This window comes from Falco naumanni, chromosome 8 (assembly GCF_017639655.2).
Source record: "Falco naumanni isolate bFalNau1 chromosome 8, bFalNau1.pat, whole genome shotgun sequence".
Classification (NCBI taxonomy): Eukaryota; Metazoa; Chordata; class Aves; order Falconiformes; family Falconidae; genus Falco; species Falco naumanni.
The window spans coordinates 60,261,739-60,281,525 of NC_054061.1; the positions used below are offsets into that span (position 1 = coordinate 60,261,739).

The 19,787-nt window shown below is 37.4% G+C and overlaps 1 protein-coding gene across 5 annotated transcripts in view; it reads left to right on the forward strand.

The window, feature by feature from the left end:
- GULP1 (GULP PTB domain containing engulfment adaptor 1) overlaps window positions 1-19,787 on the forward strand; it is a 162,996-nt gene that overhangs the window by 119,086 nt on the left and 24,123 nt on the right. For all 5 annotated transcript variants that reach the window (XM_040604502.1, XM_040604500.1, XM_040604504.1 and 2 more), the window contains 4 exons: window positions 7,652-7,750; window positions 10,536-10,673; window positions 13,248-13,364; window positions 13,742-13,834. In XM_040604502.1, coding sequence (XP_040460436.1) covers window positions 7,652-7,750; window positions 10,536-10,673; window positions 13,248-13,364; window positions 13,742-13,834 — 447 coding nt within the window. The remainder of the gene's footprint in view (window positions 1-7,651; window positions 7,751-10,535; window positions 10,674-13,247; window positions 13,365-13,741; window positions 13,835-19,787) is intronic.

A 19,787-nucleotide genomic window follows, 5' to 3' on the forward strand; every position in this document is an offset into this window, starting at 1 on the left:
CTTGAAAAATCTTGGAACAGAATTCAGAGAGCAATGAAGAGGTTTTATATTTGAAACAATCCTCAATTAATTGAAGACTCATTTCAATATTGACTTATGTTGTGTATCTGAATTCTTTGAAGAGAAGCCTAGCGGTACTGGATTTTATTATAGACCACACATCTCTAGCTTGTTTTTAGAATATGTTAATTAAAATTTTTAAACCAGTAAAACCAGCTTGAAAACTGATGTCTTATATTGAAAGAAAACTTATATAGTGTTTTGAGGGTTATAGGAATTTAATGTATAGCTTGTGAGGCTATATTTTTATTATAGGGATTTGGTTTTAATCACAATGTTTTTAATCATAATTTGCTTTTAATGGAGATTAATAGCTAACAGAAAAAAGCTGACTTTATTTGGAGCTATTTTTACAATTGGTGTGCATCGCATTAATAACCTTTTGAAGTCACGTGCTTGCGGTGATACATAGCCCATGAAATATTGTCAGCTATAAACTATTTCTCTTAAGCCATCATGTCATCAAACTGTGTCAGAATAGGCGTTTGATACACAACTCTTTACTTCCTTAAATCAAAAGCTCTTGACTCCCGCAGCGCTAAGTCTCTTCGCTTGACAAACGTAGGTTTGTGCGAAACTGCCGCAGCCGTCCCATGAGCATGTGAGCATCTACCAGCAGGTGGCGCTGATGTTCTACACGAAAACGCAGTAACTTGGAGGAAATTTTTCTTGATGCTTCATTGCACGTTTTTTATCCCAAACACTACTACTGCATTTTCTAAACACTTGACAGTTTTACTGGGTCAGTTGCAATTTGAATACAGTTTTTCAAGCATCTATACTTAAATTTTCTGGAGGTTTATCCAGTGGTTTTCTCTAGCTGGGATTTCCCTCTTGTGCTTTCAAATTTCTTCAAGCTGTACTGCAGAAGAAAGAAGAAAGTTGAACGCTAATGTTTTAAAATGTGTATTTTTATTTCTAAGAGAAGGTGAACTGAATTTATTACAAACAATTTTTTCCTTCCCGGTTGCTAGTCAAATTTTTAGAATGAAATAAAAGCTAAGGAAAATGGTACCAAGGTGTTGTATCAGCACATACCTACATTATAAAGTGTGATTTGACAACATTTACACCTTGGAATAAAGTTAAATGAATACTGTCCTTAATTAATGAAGGATGTAACTTCTAAATCAGACTGTAAGAATTAATTTGGTCCTTCTCAAAAAGAGCTTGAAGGGTTGCCAGAGGTGAGAAAAGGTGGAGGGATCAGCATAACAGATGGGAAGGGCAGCACAACCAGAGCATGGGTAAGAAAGTGGCATGGAAGGGTGTCGGGGAGAAACCAGGCATAAACACCTGATTTTAGGGCTGTTCCTTTTACAGTCTTCGAAGGGATGTTTTTGCAAGGTCCGTAACTTAAGGCTGTTCCTACTTACCCGACTTCCAGCTCAGTCTCCTTTTCTCCTCCTCTTTTCTTCTGTAAGTGGAGATGATTAGAGATAATGTAAGTAGAGTTAATCACTTTGAAGCCACATGAAATATTCTTCATCAGCTCTTTGGCACGTAAGGACACACAAAGTGAAGAGTGCTCTTCCACACATGCTGTGGTGCTGTCCTGCTATTTCCCTTGCTGGACGGACCATCAGTGGATATTGTTCTGAGCTCTCTTTTCTGTTAAAGCTGGGGTTATTTGTTGTTGAAAGGACAGAGGAGAGTGGAGTATAGCAAATCTTTTAATATTGGGATGAAGAGGTTTCCAGTCCAGCCTTACAGCCACGACTGTTCTCTTTGAAGTACTGGGGAAAGCAGAATGTGTGGTTCCAGACCAGCCAGGGCCAGCCTGAACACCAAAGCAGACCAGATGAGAAGAGCTGAAGAAGAGAATACCTGCTTACACCCTCTCAAAAAAAAACCCCAAAACCAAACAAAAAGTCCACACCACTAAAACACCCCCACAACCTCCAAACCAACAAAAAAACCCAACCACAACCAAAACCTAAAGACCAAAAAGACAAGAGCCCCACACCACCAAACAAAATAACAACCCCACCCCCCCACCCCGAAACAAAACAAAGCAAAAGAGCCCCACCACCCCACCCCAGAAAAACCAACCAACTAACCAAAAAAACCTTCAGGGAGTGAGAGATGGAAAGAAGATGGTACTGCATTGTCTTCTGCACTGTAGTTAATCAATTAATAGCCGCCTTCTCCATCCAGTGTGTGTCTGGAAAATAAAATACAACATATTCCATAGAAATGGGTTTCTGAGACAGATTTTTCCCTAGCCAACAGATTGAGATGTTCAGGTTTGCAGATCTGTGGCCTTTTCATCTTTTTTAATCTTTGAGACAGCTATTTTTCAGAGGTTGCGATTTCATAACCCACATAAAACGTGCATAATAGTTTGGACAGTAATATGACCAAAAAAGATGGTATATGCAGTTGCTGCAAAAGAGATAGGGCTTTTTTTTTTTTCTCTTCCCCCCTCGCATCTTTCCTTATCATGAGTGTTGTTATGAAAAAAAAAGATGAGAAATATCTTCTCAGTGCTAGGTATAGTGTGATGTCTCAGCTTAGACACCTGTGTTCCCTCAAACAGTTATCTTTTAAGGTGTCCACGTGAAGTACGATGTCTGCAGTCTCACTGGAAGCCTGTGTAAAATGAAGGACTTGAACATCTATTTCTTGGGCTGAAAGTTAGCACCCAAATCACAGAAATGTATACCTTTTCAGGTCCTGAGTTTTTATAATAAACTCTTGAATTGTGCAGTGAGGTGTTAATATTAAATAAAATAACATAGTTTTAATTTGTATAGCATAAATTGATTAAGATGGGATTTATTTTTTTTATCCGTTATTTCTTCAACTAAAGCCTCCTGGCTGTTTTTGAAATGTGATATTTTTTTTTCCTCATTTTTTTTTTTTTTTGCTGATTAATCGTCTGATTGTGGTTTGCTGAGACTTGATGCATATAAGCTTTTCAAAGGTAAGTCTCAGAGTATGCTGTTTTCCCTGCTACCGTAATAATAGACCAGATATGTGGAAGTTTTTCTTTTTTTTTTTAATTTTAAAAAGTCAATTAAACCATAGAAAATAAATTTATTTATATCTGTTGCTTTCCATAAAAGATTCAAGAAAAATAGGATGTTAATTGCAAAGCAGTGAAATAAAAGCTAGCCCATCCCACTGACCTGCTGATATTGTTACGGGGCCAAACCTGGCTGCCTTGCCTGAGAACTACGTATGTATAAACTAACAGCTTAAGAATTTGGCCCATCGTATCTCTTCTCAAGCCATGCTGTGATTCATTATAATCTTATATCGTTGTGCATTTTGATGCCAATGAGAGGCTACAGATTTTTACCCTTTTAAATAATCTCGAAACTCTGTGAGCTGCAACTCTTGCCTTGTTTCAGATGCGTGCTGGAAGGGGAAGATAATGCTTGTAAATCTGCCCTGTCAGGAGGTCCCCCAGGGTCCTCTTTAGGTAGGGGGAACGAGTAGGAAAAACAGAAGAAAAAAAAAATAAAAAAAGCAAATGGGCTGATGCCTGCCTAAGTGTTAGGATCTGCTGTTCAAACCTGCACAGGTTTGGGAGGTGGCTGAGCCTGGCATTCTGGAGAAGGTTGGGTGCGAATGGAATCACTGATGGGTGGATGATACCTGTCGCGACATAGAAGAAGGAGCAGGCAGGAAAACTGTTGAAGTGACCACACCAGACTTTCTGAATTTATTTATGTGTACTTTTCAGGCACTGCAGCCCGGTAAACCTTTGATTAAGAAGCTCATTTGCATTTCTGGAAGTCTGTGTTAAAGAGCTGCTTTTGTGTTTCTCTTTCACCCTTAGCTTGTTTTTTATTTGATGGAGTTTCTTTTAAAGTGGGTTTCCAGTCCTCTGCTGGCTTTTGCAAATATTCTGTGACCTTTCTTCATTTTGTCAGCAGCTTTTTGCATTTGCAAACCTCAGCACATACAGTTTGAGTAGTTCCTCACAAGCAGCTGATATGGTGCAGCTGTTGTGTTCTTAGGTATCTTTCTGAAATATCCAGCGGTCACGTTCTTCTTCCCAGTTGTAGTTTCATAAGAAAGTCCACAGTTAGCGGAAAGCCTAACGTGACATCAAGAGTTTCTTAATTCTGTCTTCACAAGGTAGTCTCCCCAGAAAGAAAGTTTGTTCCTGTATGTATGATTCGCAGAGTTGGTATTGCAACAGAGATGGGGTTTTTTTGGATACAGGCAACCTGCGGTGGTGGTCTGGCTGGCGAGGTATTATTTGTGTTGTTTGCCCCTCCATCAGCCATTGTGACCATTGAGCTTCCTATGGAACGATTTTAGATTTCAGATTGTTAATTACTTTTCCCTCTCTTCCCCCCCCCCCCCCCCCCCCCCCCCCTCTCTTATTTTTTCTGCCTGTGGATTTTATCAGTAATTATTTTCCTCCTGGTCACTGTTCAATAATGTCATGCTTCAGAAACAAGCCCTGCTGGAATACATTAGAAACATATCTTCCCAATGACAATTTCCTGTTTATAACTGCATCTGGAGACTAATGTAACTAACTTAACTAATACTTTCTTAGTATTGCTTCATTTCCTAAATCTAACAACATACAAAACTCAGCTTTGTGTGTTTTGACGGGCCACGTTTTTTTGTAAAACCCATATTGATAATCGTTAACTTCATCTCACTTGAATTCCCTAGTTCTTGAACTTGATTTATGCCTTTTGAGAGTGGAGATGTGGTAGGGTCATTTTTTTTTTTTTACCCTAATTTATTTTTTAGTATTGGCACAGAGTTATCTTCTGGAACTTCCTCAGTGTTGTAAGACTTCTTGACTACTTGGAGCAAGCTTTGGCCAGCTGTTCTAAAACTCATGCAAGTTATTAAAATCTAGTTATTCTAAAAAGTTTTCACGTAGATACTGTTTGGGATTCTGATAAGATGATCACAGTTGGAAAACCAAACATTTCATCATTCTCAACACATACTGGCTGTGGCTTGGTAAAATCAAATATGGTTTATAGCTCCTCTTCATTACTGTGTATAAATAATTGTGTGCATCTTGTTTGTAAAGAGACCTTCCAAAAAAGCCAGGGTTCACTGAAGTTCAAGGCTGCTCCACATCGAGGTGTGCCCCAGGATTATCTATGGCATTGGTGTGTTTCTGTGCGCTGTGAAGTACATGGGAAACTGAGATGCCCAGACCGGCCAGGTGACCTGGGGGGGTTGGGGTCATTGCAGGTGACGCGCAGCCGTGAGCCGAGCGCAGAGCCCTGCTGTGCCATGGAAAGGGGCCACACGGGTCCCCAGAGCTTTATCCAACAAAAGGACATGAGCAAATTAGCAATCAGAAAGGAGAGCTGGCGAAGGGGGAATTTTAAGTAAGTGTATGAAAATTATCTGAAAGACAATTTAAGTTTTATATTCATCTTGGGGGGAAAAACCCTGCATTACTAAAACATTGATTGGCCTATCATTTTCCTGTTTTTTAAAACAGAGACTTAAGAATCAAACAGGTTAACCTGACAATGTAAAATCTAAGTCAGATTCTTGGGGGGGTTAATTAGTAATTTTTATTAGATTTTTTTTTTTTTTTGTGTAGCAAATATGATTTGTTCTAGAAAGTCTAGAAATGTTGTTGGCCAAAACACCTTCAAACCAGTGATTAGGGGTTTTAAATTTTATTTTCTATATAATTATTTTTTTAATGTGCATATAAGATGACCCACCTTAATAAAGGGATTGGCGTGGCCATTAAACTGTACGAAAAGTATACTGTGTGAGAAATGGGCATGAAGATACATAGGAGGGCAGGAAAAGCATACGTACGGTGCAAGAGCCATACACGTGATACTGAAGAAGGGCAGAACTAGATGTTACGGTGGGTTTGCTTGACTTTTGCCTTGCTGGTTTTCACTAGTAAGTCATCATGTACAAGCCTTCATAAAATATTTGGACCGTGGCTGAAGCAATCCTAGCTGCTGAAATGTAAAATGGGTATTTAGATTTAAGAGTTGATTTTGAGTATGGCATAGAGTGGCTTATATATTTTTTTTTTTAATTTGGTGTTTTGGAGTTCGTTGGTGGTTTTTTTTTTTAACTAACTTGTGAAGTGTGTGATACTTATCAGCTAATCTGATGATTCATTAACCAGTAAGAAACGGGATAGGTCACGTTACTGTATGAAGTAATTAAGGTTAAATATAAATTAGTATTTTGTTACTAAATTTTTCAGTAAGTGTGACATCATATTATAGAATAAAATCGGGAGGATGGGAAAATCGGGTTATTTATGTGCTTTTAGAGTGGTTCTTAAAATAGTCAATAATTTGCCATTTACAGAGATGCCTACAAGAAAAATGAAATAAAACAGATGGAGACAGTCATACTGTGTAAAGCAGTTGAGTTCATAGAAGGATTTCCCAAGTACTAACTGGCATAGGAACAGGGACAGAGCGAAAAAACCCAAACCCTCACCTATTGCTTCAATAATTGATTGAAATCAGGTGTGTAGGTGTTTTGGGGGGAGTAATCAGTTGACTACAGCCAAGTACTTCGCAATCACAAGGTAATTCATGCTGCTTTCTTCCAGGTCTAACCTTTCTTAAGATAGATTAGCACCATTGTTGACATCGTAGACTCTTTATGCCACTAAAAGTCATTGTTTTCACTGACTTTTTATACGGTGTTATCTACTGATGGTGAATTACAGCATCCCTTATACTTGAGTGGGAGCAAGTTTGGGGATGGTTTCTTCAGACATGTAGCTGTGAAGCAGACTCCATCTCCTCTGGCCTTCACTGAATCATCATCCTTATTTATGCATTTGAAAATACCATGCCAGGCTGTCGGAGACTTGAAAAGGGCTCATAACACAGCAAGTGTAGAGCAAGTCTGTGTCTTTGCTAAGAAAGTTACCCAAATTCCTGACCCTTCCCAGCTGCCTTGCAGTAGCAAATTTTAGGTACTCTGCTTAGTTTATGCGCAGTGCTCGTGAGAGAAGGACAGGTCAGATCTAGCAGCTAGGAAAGGAGATGTAAAAGGATGGGAAATGTGTTGAATAGGACACGTTGCCTAACCCAGTCATATAAAGTGTTGTCTAGCCATCAACTAGTGAACAAATAAATATGTTAGCAAATAAATCCTGAGAATATGGTAGAAGAGATCAAGTATTTCTTAGGCGTTGACAGCTGTAATGCTTTCAAACTGAACCTGTTTGAAAGAACTGATTTCCTTAGAGAAACATATGGGAAGTACCCTCCGCGCATGTGTACGGGAGGGCGTGTAGAAACAGTGGGATGTGGGAAATTTAATGATGTTCCCTGCTCAACAGCCAAGCAGTTTGCTTCTACTGCTCTCCCAGAAATCTCATGTAGAAGCTTAAATTAAGTGTATAAACAGCAGATAAAAGTTTCAAGAGAACCAGCTAAGTAATAAAACATTTTTTCTTGAATTATAGGTACAGGGTGCTGTCAGAAATGCTGTTCTGTGCCCACCTGCACTTTAGGAATGGTTGGTGTTGTTTATAAGAGCTTTTTGAAGAAGGAAGGAAACAGCTTCAGGTGGAAGGAGTGGAGACGAAATGAGAAGTAATAAAAAAAAAAGAAAACTTGCTATTAATGCAGTTGCTGTTGTATTTTTCATCTTATAGTTTGCAAGACATATCAAGAAATCTGAAGGCCAGAAGACACCCAAAGTTGAATTACAAATCTCAATCTATGGTGTAAAAATTCTAGATCCAAAAACAAAGGTAAGAGACTTGTATGTTTATGGTGCTAAAGCAGTCATTAAACATTGTTTTAACTGGTTTTAATGTTTTTGTTGTTTCGTATTTTAAAAAAGTATTATAATGAACACTGTTCTGTTGATGAAAAATTCTTCCAAACTACTATTTTGTGTTAGAACACATGGGTGACATCTCCCCAGGAAGGTACATGATACTCCACAATACACACTGTAGTTAATGTGGGATTTAATTTTTTTAACCCTTTCACACCAGAACTTTTAAACTCTGAGACAGATGAAGACACTGTGGTAAGTAAATGTTAACACAGCGTATGAGAAACACCTTTCCAAATGGTCACCGTTGTGTAGATGCCCACATGTAGGTGTGTGCAGATGAGTGAGAGGACTTTGCAGTGATTCATTCTTCATGCTGCTGCTTTGGAGTTGCACCTCTCTCTCCTTAACCTTGGGGGGGGGGGGGGGGGGGGGGGCGGGGGTCCCCTTCTTTTCTTGTGGTTTTTAATTTTTTTTATTCTAGCCCCTCTCCCTAGAATACTTATGTTTCTCAGGTGAGTTACCCATTTCTCTGTAAACTGGACGTAGCAGGCCATCAGCACTGTTGTTGGCTTTTTGTCTGGCACAGCATGACAATTCCTGTCCTTTCAGCCGTTAAGTCCATCGAGTCATCCCGTGGATAGTGTTTCTCCTCCTTTGTTCGCTCTGTTTTTTGGAAGGGGTTACATAGTAAGCAAAACATCCTCCTCACAGACTTCAAAGAGGAGTAATGAGATAAATATCATCAAGCTAAATAGTATTTATTCAATTGTCAGCAATTCTTAACATCTGAGTGCTCTTAAATCTTTTGTACGTGTGTTTAATGTTGGATTTGAATGAACTGTTTATTACTCCTGCTTAATTCTGGAGAAATTGCGATGATTCAGACAGTGATACTGCCTTGTCAGAAAAGGTAGCTTTAGTCCAAGGCTCTATCTACTTGCAACCCATTTTTGCTTCAGACTCTTGAATTCAACATGTTTCATGTTTCAACAGTCCATAATTCAACAGTCCATAAGCAGAGGGGGCAAGAAATATCCGTGTCAACTTTAATTGCATCTTCCTTATGTCATAGGGCAGAAGGGGGGACTGAACCTCATATCCTGGCAAAAACTGTTTTAAAATAACAGTTTTAAATGCCAAAATATGTTAGTCGTCTTAACTTTTCCCTGCAGAGATGAGCAGAAGGCTGTGGGGCAGAAGCTCTTGGGGGAATAGGAACTTTCTAATCTCTCAGCAATGTTGTTCTAACTCAAGTGGTAGTCAGCTATGAGTAGTCTTTTCATCTCCCCCACTTCATTTCTTAAAGCTACATGTAAATGCAAATTTGAATCAGGTTTTCCTTCTTTTTGCACACCTTATAGATCCTTGAGGAAATTACTTAAATTCCACATTACCATCGCTGCTTACAATGGTTTTTTTTCCAATGTTTTTTTAAAAAAAATCACTTTGATATTGTTGCAGAGTAATATTGGCTTATATTCACATGATGACTATTAGTTGTGGCAGGAACAGGAGACCTGCTGGTGTATCAGGACTTGATTCCATCCTTGGCACTCAAAGGAGAATTATAGAAAAGCAGTTCTGTCCTTAACAGATATAAAGTAGTTATATGGATGTATAAAACTAAAAGAACCAGAGCAAGCATGTGTTGTCACGTGTGGCTATTAAAGGGCTACAACAAAAATAGGTTAAATATGGGGGAGACCTGGGGACATGGGAGAAATAGAGCACGCAGAAGAACAGCTGTAAAGACTGAGAAAAAGAACCCAGCTGGAGCAAGGAGGAAAAAATGCCCGTATGATACTTTTTAATTTTTTTTTTTTTTTTTTTTTTTTTTTTTTTTTGGTAAAGGGTTGTGTGCAGAGAGGGCATGCACTTATTTATGTCCTTATAGCAATCTGGGAATCCCAGCGCTGCACAGAAACACTCTTTTTTTTTTTTTAATAGATAATAGTTCACATCTGAACTGCATATTTTCCTTTAAAGCAAATACTGCTTTCCCATGTAATAAGCCAAATAAAATAAAATACCAAGAAGAGTCTTGCTGAAGAACAACAAAAAAAATATTTGAGATAGTTCCTTTCATTCTTGTCAAGCTCAGTTGCATTGCCACTGCAACTTTCTTAATAGCTGGAATGTGCTTTTTAATGGTAAGTGAAATATTGTATTGAACATATGCAAATAATAACGTTGAAAAGGTGTTAATGTTGCACCTAAGCAGTTCTTTAGATGTTTAATTTATCTCTCTGTGCCCCTGTATTCAGATAATAAAGTCATTTCATTTCTCTTTTCTATGTTTAAGATAGAAAGGCAAGGACTTACTTGACTAAAACCATTTTAACAAACTCTGGGAGGTGATGCAATCTGAAGATGACATGCACCTGGAAAAAGAAGAGAGTATTTTACATAGTCCCTAAATAAATTGCACCGGGACACAAAGCAACAGTAAAATCAGTTCTCTAGAACAGAAGTTACTGTCCAAATAAACACTTCCAGATTAATCCTGACCAAATGAAAATTTCCTGCTTAGATTCAGTAAAAATGGGAACATTTCTTAGGAGATGAGTTTGCTAACTACTGTTATACTTCAAGTCCATTTTTGGGCCCACTCATGTATAATGGGAGGCGTTCAAAAATGTTGCTGCAACTTGCCTGCTTTTACGTACATGAGGAAATCAGAGATTTCCTTTGTGCATCTTTATCCTAAGCAAGTAAAGGAATTTCTTGAAAAGAATCTTTCTTTTTATTTGCAGGAGGTCCAACACAACTGTCAGCTCCATAGGATATCATTTTGTGCTGATGATAAAACTGACAAGAGGATATTTACTTTCATATGCAAAGACTCAGAATCAAATAAGCATCTGTGCTATGTATTTGACAGTGAAAAGTGTGTAAGTATGCAAGACGCTTTAAAAGAATTTGGGTGGCTGTTACGGATCTACTTTGCAATAAACCAGGAATGGTTAACAAAGGCAGATAGCCTGCCTTTTAATTGAAGTCACTTTGCTATAATCTTTCATGCCGATATAGTGTCTTGTAAGTTAGGTGCATTAATTTAAAGGAGAACCTTTTTCTTTATGGATCTAAGGTGGCTTTCTGGGACAATTCTTCTTACTACCCAGCTTGATACCCTAGGCTGAGCATTGGCAATGCTCTCAGAGAACAGACTGCATGCATCCCACCAAGCTTGAAATGTTTGCACAGCTGTTTTGCGGAGATTGCTGCAACCCTGTGGCTGAGAGATACCCTCACTGGCTCTTCTGCTGACGTGTCTGCCTCAGATTTTGGGGTTTTAAAATTTTTATTATTCTTTTTTTGGTTTGGTTTTTTGTTTTTTGTTTTTTTTTGTGTTGTTTTCTTTTACAGCAAAGTTCTCCTTTCTCTGCCCAACTCCATGCCATGTCTCAAGTTTGCTAATGCTGTGATGCACTAATAGAGAATTCATTGCACCAACCCCTGACAATCTCTTGTGTCTGAGATAGAACTGGGCAACTGTTCAAAAATGTGCAATAGCAGAAAAAACAGTAATACTTTAGGACGGGAAATGAAGAAAATGGTGTCTAGCTGAAACAGGGCCATGTGGTTACCCTGGCAGAAAGTAATTAACATGTGAAAACACTGGAACCAACACCAAAAGTGGATGTTTAGGGTTTTTTTATAATCTGGAGCCCCTCTTTTTGTTTTATTCTGGAGTAGTGGAGCTATCATACAAAGGAAATAGTAAGGAAATATTTATTTGTTTTTTTAGAAAAAGATCTATATTCACTTCTATTTATGTGCAATTATATATCATTATGTGTTACTTCATAGAGTTTCTGATTGTTTTGTTGTTCACCTGCATTATTGCTCCAGTGCCTTCAGTAGGTATTGTTCAAAAACTGCTGCACACATCTGTTTATTTCGCTTCAAATTTCTCTCCTGCGCCTCTTTTTCACACATTCCCATGATTTTAAATTGCCTTTGCAGTCTCTGCACACTAGTACCATTTTTATTCCAGACCGGTGCACCGTTCTTTCTTCTCTCTAAGCTGTTACTTCACTTGACTTTTTCCCTCTGTTTCATGCTTTGTTCATTAGCACTCTCAGATTTCAAAGGATCCCACCTCAGTTGGTACTTTTCATTTCAGCCAACCTTCACCCTTCCACGAAGATAGGACTGCACGCACCCAGCATCCATTACACTTTCCTTTTGCTAACATAAACAGTTATTCTCTAAAGCAGTCCTAGTTCAGCTTTTCTGGTCTCATTCAGACTAATTTGGTTAAAATAATTTCCTGTGAGATTTTTTTTTTTGGTAATAAAGGTGGTTGTATTTGTTTTTCCACAGTGAAAAGATAGAGAGGTAAATTCCCCATTCCTGTAGAACTTAGGTCTTTACACACCTCTACTGAATGACTTCACTGTTGCACTGATGGTTAAAAGGCTGGGAGCATCACGTCCTGCACCATTTTTGTGTATCCAGGCCTTAGTGTTCCTCCAGGTAGCGAAGGAAAAATGTTCATGGCACTGAGCACAATGCTCTGCTTTCATGAGAAACAACCAATTTTAGGTTTTCATTCAATAAAGTTGAGAAAATTCTAGTTTAGCTTTAGCCAGATTAATGTTTTTATCCAATATCTTTTCCCCCTGCCAAATTGTTTAAAAAAATAATAAAAAAAAAAAGTTATTGCTTAACTGTTTGCTTTCTCTACTGAAGTTCTAAGGCAAGTGGCATATCTGTGCGTTCACCTTTTATTGATGCCTCTTGTAAGTCAGCATTCTTTTCTGAAACCTTGGTGTGCTCGATCAACTTGTACGCTTATTTTTAACCCTGTTATTTTTAAAGTAGATTTTCTGCACCGACTGTGTATTCACGTTGTTAACATATGATGCAAATCGGCATAGAACTACTAAGTTATTATAATTTGGATATACAAATGCAAATTGTGTTTGGTTGGATTTCTGTAATTGTAAATACTTGCACAGATAAATAACATTTATCTACAGTATGCTGATTGAGATTTTATAGGACTTGTAAAAGTAAGTGTTGAAATACAAATTTAAAAGCAATAGGGGTCAAAACAGCCACTAACATGAAAACATTAATCCATTAAAACTAAAACAATTTGTTTAATGATTGAAAAGCCTGTATTTGCTTCAGAAATCATCAAAGACATACGGCAGCATGCTATCTGTATTTACAGAAATTAGAGGCATAATTAATACTAAAAATTAGCTAGGTTTGTTTTGCCTGTTCAGCCTCCCTTCTTTATCTGAAGTATTTTTAAGTCCCTTCCATAGCATTTTCTGTCAAAGTATTTTGCTGGAGTATTTGCTGTGCCCCTTTGCAGTGTGGACTTCATGCTGGATAAAGCCAACCCTTTGAACGTGGTACATGGTGTAAAGTATTTTGTGATCACCTGAAATGAAAGTCATCATATAAAACATTCTTAACATACTTATTTCAATCTTGTGTTTTATGTAAAGGCAGAAGAGATAACTTTAACAATTGGTCAAGCATTTGACTTAGCTTACAGGAAATTTCTGGAATCTGGAGGAAAAGATGTTGAAACAAGGAAACAAATTGCAGGTTTACAGAAAAGAGTAAGTTCTGAACTATGTTTTTTTTTAAGATAAAAGAATGTGCTGCTATATCTGTGTAATCTGCTTGCTATGACAGCATAATTCCCAGCATTATTCTCAGATTCCTAAGAATTGCAACAGACCCTAAAAAAAGAAACCTGAAAAAAGACCTGATAACTGTGAAAGTGTTTTATGTTTTGCTGTCTTGCAAGGTCATTCAAGAGAAAAGAAAGGTTGTAATATGGAAGATACTGAAATTTAATTATCTTTTGCAATCGGATAACTAGTTAAACATGGCTTCTAAATCACTAGATCTCGGATAAAACTTACCCTCAATGGACAGTTGTTGAAATGAATGAATATCCCAATAGCTGTTTCAATAACCGCTTGCTTTGTAGATTCAAGAATTAGAAACTGAAAACACACAACTGAAAAATAAAGTTCAAGATTTGGAAAACCAGTTAAGAATAACACAAGTACATGCGTCTCCAGTAAGTACTCAAACGTAACTCTTATATCTGAAGTTACTCTAAGTTTGTAATCATTGTGTTATGATAATTATTAGCATCCTTGGTGTTTCAAGTGATTGTGATTAACATACGGTGATCATGTAACATATCTGCTGAAATGCAATATTGAAGTAACAGTAAGATTGTGACAAACCGACCAAAGTGCAAATTGCGGTCTCTCAAATCGTGGGTCTTTAATCCCCTTGTCATACCAATTTGTTGCTGCCTGAAGGCGGCTCATTCTAGTTGACATCTAAGCGTGCCAGCTAAGAACGAAAAACTCTCTTCTGCGCTTAGAGGATCTGGTTCATGAATGCGACTTGGGATGATATTTCTAGCACCCTTCTGTCACAAGCATATTGTCACTTACAACTGACATTTTCTGAATGATTTTAAAAAAATTGTCTGTCTTTCAAAGGAATCAGTAGGTCTCGGGAACTAACGGTGGGTGGCGGGTGGGTAAAAAGGAGTGGGTTTCTCCTCACTGGAAATTTCTGATGCTTTCTGCAGTTCCTATAGATGATCATAACAAAAGGATTTTTAAATGACTGACTGACAGTTACTTCTATCTAGGCAGGACCTCTAAAAATGCGGGCTGTGTTGCAGATTGATCCTAATGACTTCCCTCTTCTTACAAGTGTATTCTAGCTATGCAGTGTTAGGTAACTGAAAATAAATAAAATTTCTTAATGTACATACAGCAAAATCTTAGAAAAAGATGGACTGTTTTTAAGCTTAAACGGCTATTTAGAAGTTTCGCAAAGCAAACGTATAGTTATAATGGTGGTGACAAATTTTCAGTAGTGTCTGTGCACTCCCTTGGTACTGATTAGACGGTTGTTCTTATCAGGAACTGTCATTTCATTTTACTAAAATCTATTTAGAGGAAAGAGCACCATAAATTATAAATACTGTGTAGCTGCCACAGGGAAAATTGTAAATTATGTATGTCTTCCCACTTACAAGGCATGCAGTGATAGGTAATCAACTTTAATGCTAGATTTAAAATCAATTTTGTCAATTCTTTAACCTTTTGTTTTCCTCGATTGGGGTGGCAGCTAGTTTGTTTTTATTTATGCATACAATATTTAAATATATATTTGAATTCTGTAGTTTGTGGTTTTTTTTGGTTTTTTTAAGACAATGGTGACTCATTCCTTGTTAAAGAGTTAAGACCTACATTTGTAAATTAGCCAGCCATTTGTAAATTCTCTTCCTAGGTGGTGTTTTGTTGCTAATTACTATTGGTACAACTAATATGTATATTGTTTAAATAGCACTTATGTGACAACAGAATTATATGATATTGGTAATAATTCATATTAATTATTAATTAATTTTAAGAAATCACTACTAGCTATTAGTTTTCACATATATTTTTATTGCTTAATCTTCAAATCCTTAATCTTTAAAAAGAAACCCCCCAAGCATTCCCTGTCACAAATGCTTGCCACCTAGCAGCCTATTTAATATCTAAATTGATTCTGTCACCAAGTAGATTTATATAAATGGTGAATACTGGAACAGGCTGCCCGGAGAGGCTGGAACTATCTGTGATTCTGGAGATATTCAGAACTTCCCTGGACATAGTTCTCAGCAGCTTCAGCTGACTGGAACCTGCTTCAAGCAGGAGTTGGGATTAAGCCACTTTCCTCTTGGGTGATTCTTTGATCACTTGTGCAGCCAACAAATAAAACAACACAAACACATTTTTAGGGAGGTGTCTCTCAGATCCGGGACCATAACTTCTGCACCTCTACGGAGAGACATCATTCAGGTAGGTCTGTTTTAAACTAGACTGCAGGCGTTGTAAAGGTGAGCTCTTAACTGGGCTCGTGTAGGAGTAAGTACAGAAAAATGCAACAATTAGTTTAGAAAATAAATTAAGGAGTGGAATAGTGAGGTTACAAAGTGACTTCTGTGCAGGGAGAAGGAAGGATAGGTATTTTTAAGACAGTTTGAGTTCGATAAAGGGATCCTAAGTCACAGTGACTCAAACAGCAGTGGATGTGATTTGATGATACCTATCTCTTCTTTTACTACATAAGCAACAAATACGTATGAATGAAGTGACAAACAATTCATAAGACAATCGATTGCCTGATTTAATTCAAATCAACTATCATTTCAAGTATGACTTTGCAAAGCCTCAGCTCCTAATAGAAAAAAGCAGAAGTGGTGCAAAGAATATTTGCCTGCTTCCACGTAATTTGTGATGAAAAAGATCATTTTAGTTTGAAAAAAAAAATTTTTTTTCTTCTGAATTTAAATTTAAAACACTTAAGTACCATATTGTTAAAAATGTTAAAAATAAAAAATCTGTACTGCTACTGCTCTATGCCTTCCAAATTAGAAAAGAAAAATAGCAGTTCTATCTTGTGATCATTTTGTCAGACTAAAATTTTTAAATCTGCTGATGGCATTTGTTAAATACTGACATGAAATACCTTACATAGATAAAGCAGGATATCCATCATGGGGAATAGGATCTCATTTGAGTCGCTTTCTAAGCCCTTCTGGTTAGATGGGGGGGAAACTTGCTTCCCTGCAGATATTCTTTGTGTTACGTGCCGTGGACATAACATAATCATTCTCATGTTGTAAAACAGATTTATTAAACTATAAATTTTAGGTCTTCTCACAGCTCTCATATCTATGCTATTGGATTATGAAGAGATGCCAGTGCTGTACGAGAGCTTTCTGAAGCTTTTTTAGACATAACAAGTGATTTGATGTATTTGTATTGAGTTAATTTGATACAGCTATGACTCCATATCCATCAGTCCAGTTTGATGTTATTCTGTGTGCTGAGGTCTAGGGAGGGGTCATTTAATGATCAACGGAAGGTTTAAGCCCTGATACTTGATACCTAATATGACAAAAGTGCATGTGCCATTAACTGGCATTGCGGTAATTTGTAAAGAAATGCTCAGTTTCAGGAGCCCAACTACAGGTGGTTCTAAAGTTACTTCTGTTCATGCTTAAATAGTACCTTGGAGTTTTGTACCTTCACTTTCTTTTTTGTATTTGGTTGTTTGCATGCTGCTGGTGCTTTCTTAGCATTTGCCAGGTATGCTGGAACGGCTTTCCTCTCTTAATGGTTGTTGGCTGTGCTCTTCCTATAGCGAGTAACGCATCGTCACAGCAACGCTTGGTAATAGCAATTGATTCAGCACTTCAGAAGTCAACACTAGCAACTTGGTTAAACATCTATATACTTAAAGAAGCAGAAGATGTTGCTAGGGCCTGTGATGACAGTTCACAGTACATGGCAAACATAAACGTTGAAATCATGTTGTGTGCTGCATCCTCCTCTTCTTCAGTCCCCATCCCCTATGGAAGGGGGACCACGAGCCATGCGGTCCAAGCAGGCATAGTTTCAGGCTGGCAATGGGTGTGTATTTTCCTTCCCCAGGAAAGAAGACTTAGGGGTTTTAGTATTTATTGCACCGTCAGTGTGAAACAGTGCTGTTACAGACACCAAGTAATCTTACTGTCATGCTTTATTTGTTAAAATACTGATCTAGGACAGAACGTCTTTCCCACTTGTCAGTAACTGAGAAGCGACGGCAGCATTTGTATGCAGTGCCAGCCTATCATTTCTTTACTCCTGCTTCTTCCTTTGAAGCTGATGAAGTCAGTAGAAAATACCTTCAGAAATTTGAAGTTCAGTTCTCTTTATATTATTTCACTGACTCTTGAAGCTGTTGTGGTTTTTTGTTGCTGGGGTTTTTTTATTATTATTTTTTTAAAAAAAGCCATTTTTGCTTTTTCTGGCAGTGAACCTGAAACTCAGGTCTTCTGATTCCTAGACCATTTTCCCATGAACAGGACCAAATTGCATCTCCTGTTTTCACTTCAGTATCAGGAAGACGATAGAATCCGAGAGCATCTTTAAACTGTGGATGGATAACTTAATATGTATATAGTTTTAAATGTTTAACTCATTGCACATTAAAAAAAAAATATCTAGTCTTAGCATGCTTCAGTTCCAAGTAGATACATCCACAGTGTCATTTAAAATAAACGTCTCTAACTTCTTGTTGTCATTTAAAATAGGCTTGCTAACTAAATATGAAGATAGTCATAAAGCCCTTTACTGGAATTCATACTCAGGATCATATGTGATACTATCAAGACTTAAAATTCAGATCCTCTTTTGATTTCAAAATTTTTAAAAATACTTTATCTGTAGTTCATCAAAGATGGTACTTTATATGTGATGCTCAAGAACCAATTAGACATACCAAGCTGGACTGCCATATGTGACTTTACTGACAGATTTACTTCTCTAAAAGGAGTCGGTCAGGTGTTCACGTGTTGAACTCATGGGTAGTAAAGTAGAACACTTTATTTGCAAAATATAGTGCTAAAGTATCTTAATTTTCTGATCTCTGACATCAAAATGTTTACAAAGAATGTGATGACTTACCCAAAATCCATCAGTGGTCTAACTAAGAGAAGAAAACACAAGCAGTGAATTGCAAACTGAAGCTTCGTTTTAAGCACAGGATGAAAAATAGTTTGGGTGATCAATAATTTCACATATTGAGGGAGTATTTTCCAGCTGAAACATCTGTTACGAATTCTTTTAATTAAATTCTTTTTTAGGCGATAGTAACGAATTGGGGCATTAGGGTGTTTATTGCAAGCCCTCAATAGCTCTATTAAAAAAAAAAATCCATTCCATGAAAATCGAAAAGGATAATAATAAAAAAAAAATTAGGGATGACTTTTCTCTCTTCATTTTATAAATAGTGCAAGTTATAGGCTTGTTTGGGAAATACGAAGCAGAATCTAATCTAAAACTGCTTTCCTGATTCTTACTTGTATTGCAAATTTTTTGCAGGCCATGTAAGGGTTTATTTGAGGATTTATTTTAAAATACTGGCAGACTGAAATGGGTGCAAACTATATGCATGAATAATGCAATTACGTATCCTTCATATTTTTGCATTGTGTAAGGAGGTGCAAAGCACTGACAGCAGCAGGCTTCTGCTTTTGAGGGATACATTTGCTGTCAAAATTATCCTGTTGCTTGGTTATTAGTATCGGTATGAAATTTTTCCTGCGGCTGTTACACATCTAGCCATATGGCCAAATCAACATCAATCTAATTTAGGTGCTTTTTCTATCAGTTCATAAACTGTATGGGAAAAATAAAATTTCGTTCTGAACCCATAAAAGAAGCCATTAAAAGCCATGAGATCATAGCTGGAAATGAGAAAAAGAAAACTAGATTGTGTAGTTCAGTACTTTCACATAAAATGCATTGTGAAAGTTGAACGTCAAATTAGCCATCTTCTGCACACTTTTTCTCTTAGGGTGTTGTAACTATTCAGATTTAAATTTGTTCATTACATTCAGTAAATAATAAACTGCTTAGTGATCATTTTTTCTACTTTGGGTTGATGTTTTTTAGTATGCTAGTCGTGCTAAAACTTTAAGAAGTTAGTCCCTAAAATGTCCGTATTTGCCAGCGCAGAAGTGTTGTGCAATAGAAAATGTCACATTTTTTTTCATTTCCTGAAGGGACCTATCAAGGACGTATTTTACCAAACCAGGAGTTTCCTTAGAGGAGTTTGCCTTCATAGCTGTGCTTACGTGTGCCATGGGCAGTGCTGGCATGGGGTGTTTCTTTTGTCTCTCACTCCCTTGCACGTACAGCTGAAGTTTCCATTACTTTTATATCTGTGCTGTTTATTTTGCATCTGTTTTAGTGGCTTGGCACTACATTAGTCACTGGTCTTTTTTGCATTTGGTCTTGGTTAGAGGAGGACAATCTGATTTTCATTTTGTTGTTTGCTTATGATGCTGCTACGCAAGTATCTATCACAATTAAGACTTCGGCTGCTGCTGTTGCTATGTATAAATCCAGCCGCCAGCTCAGTGCATCCCTGGAAGCGCTGTTTCACATGGCATTGGTTGGGGTTTT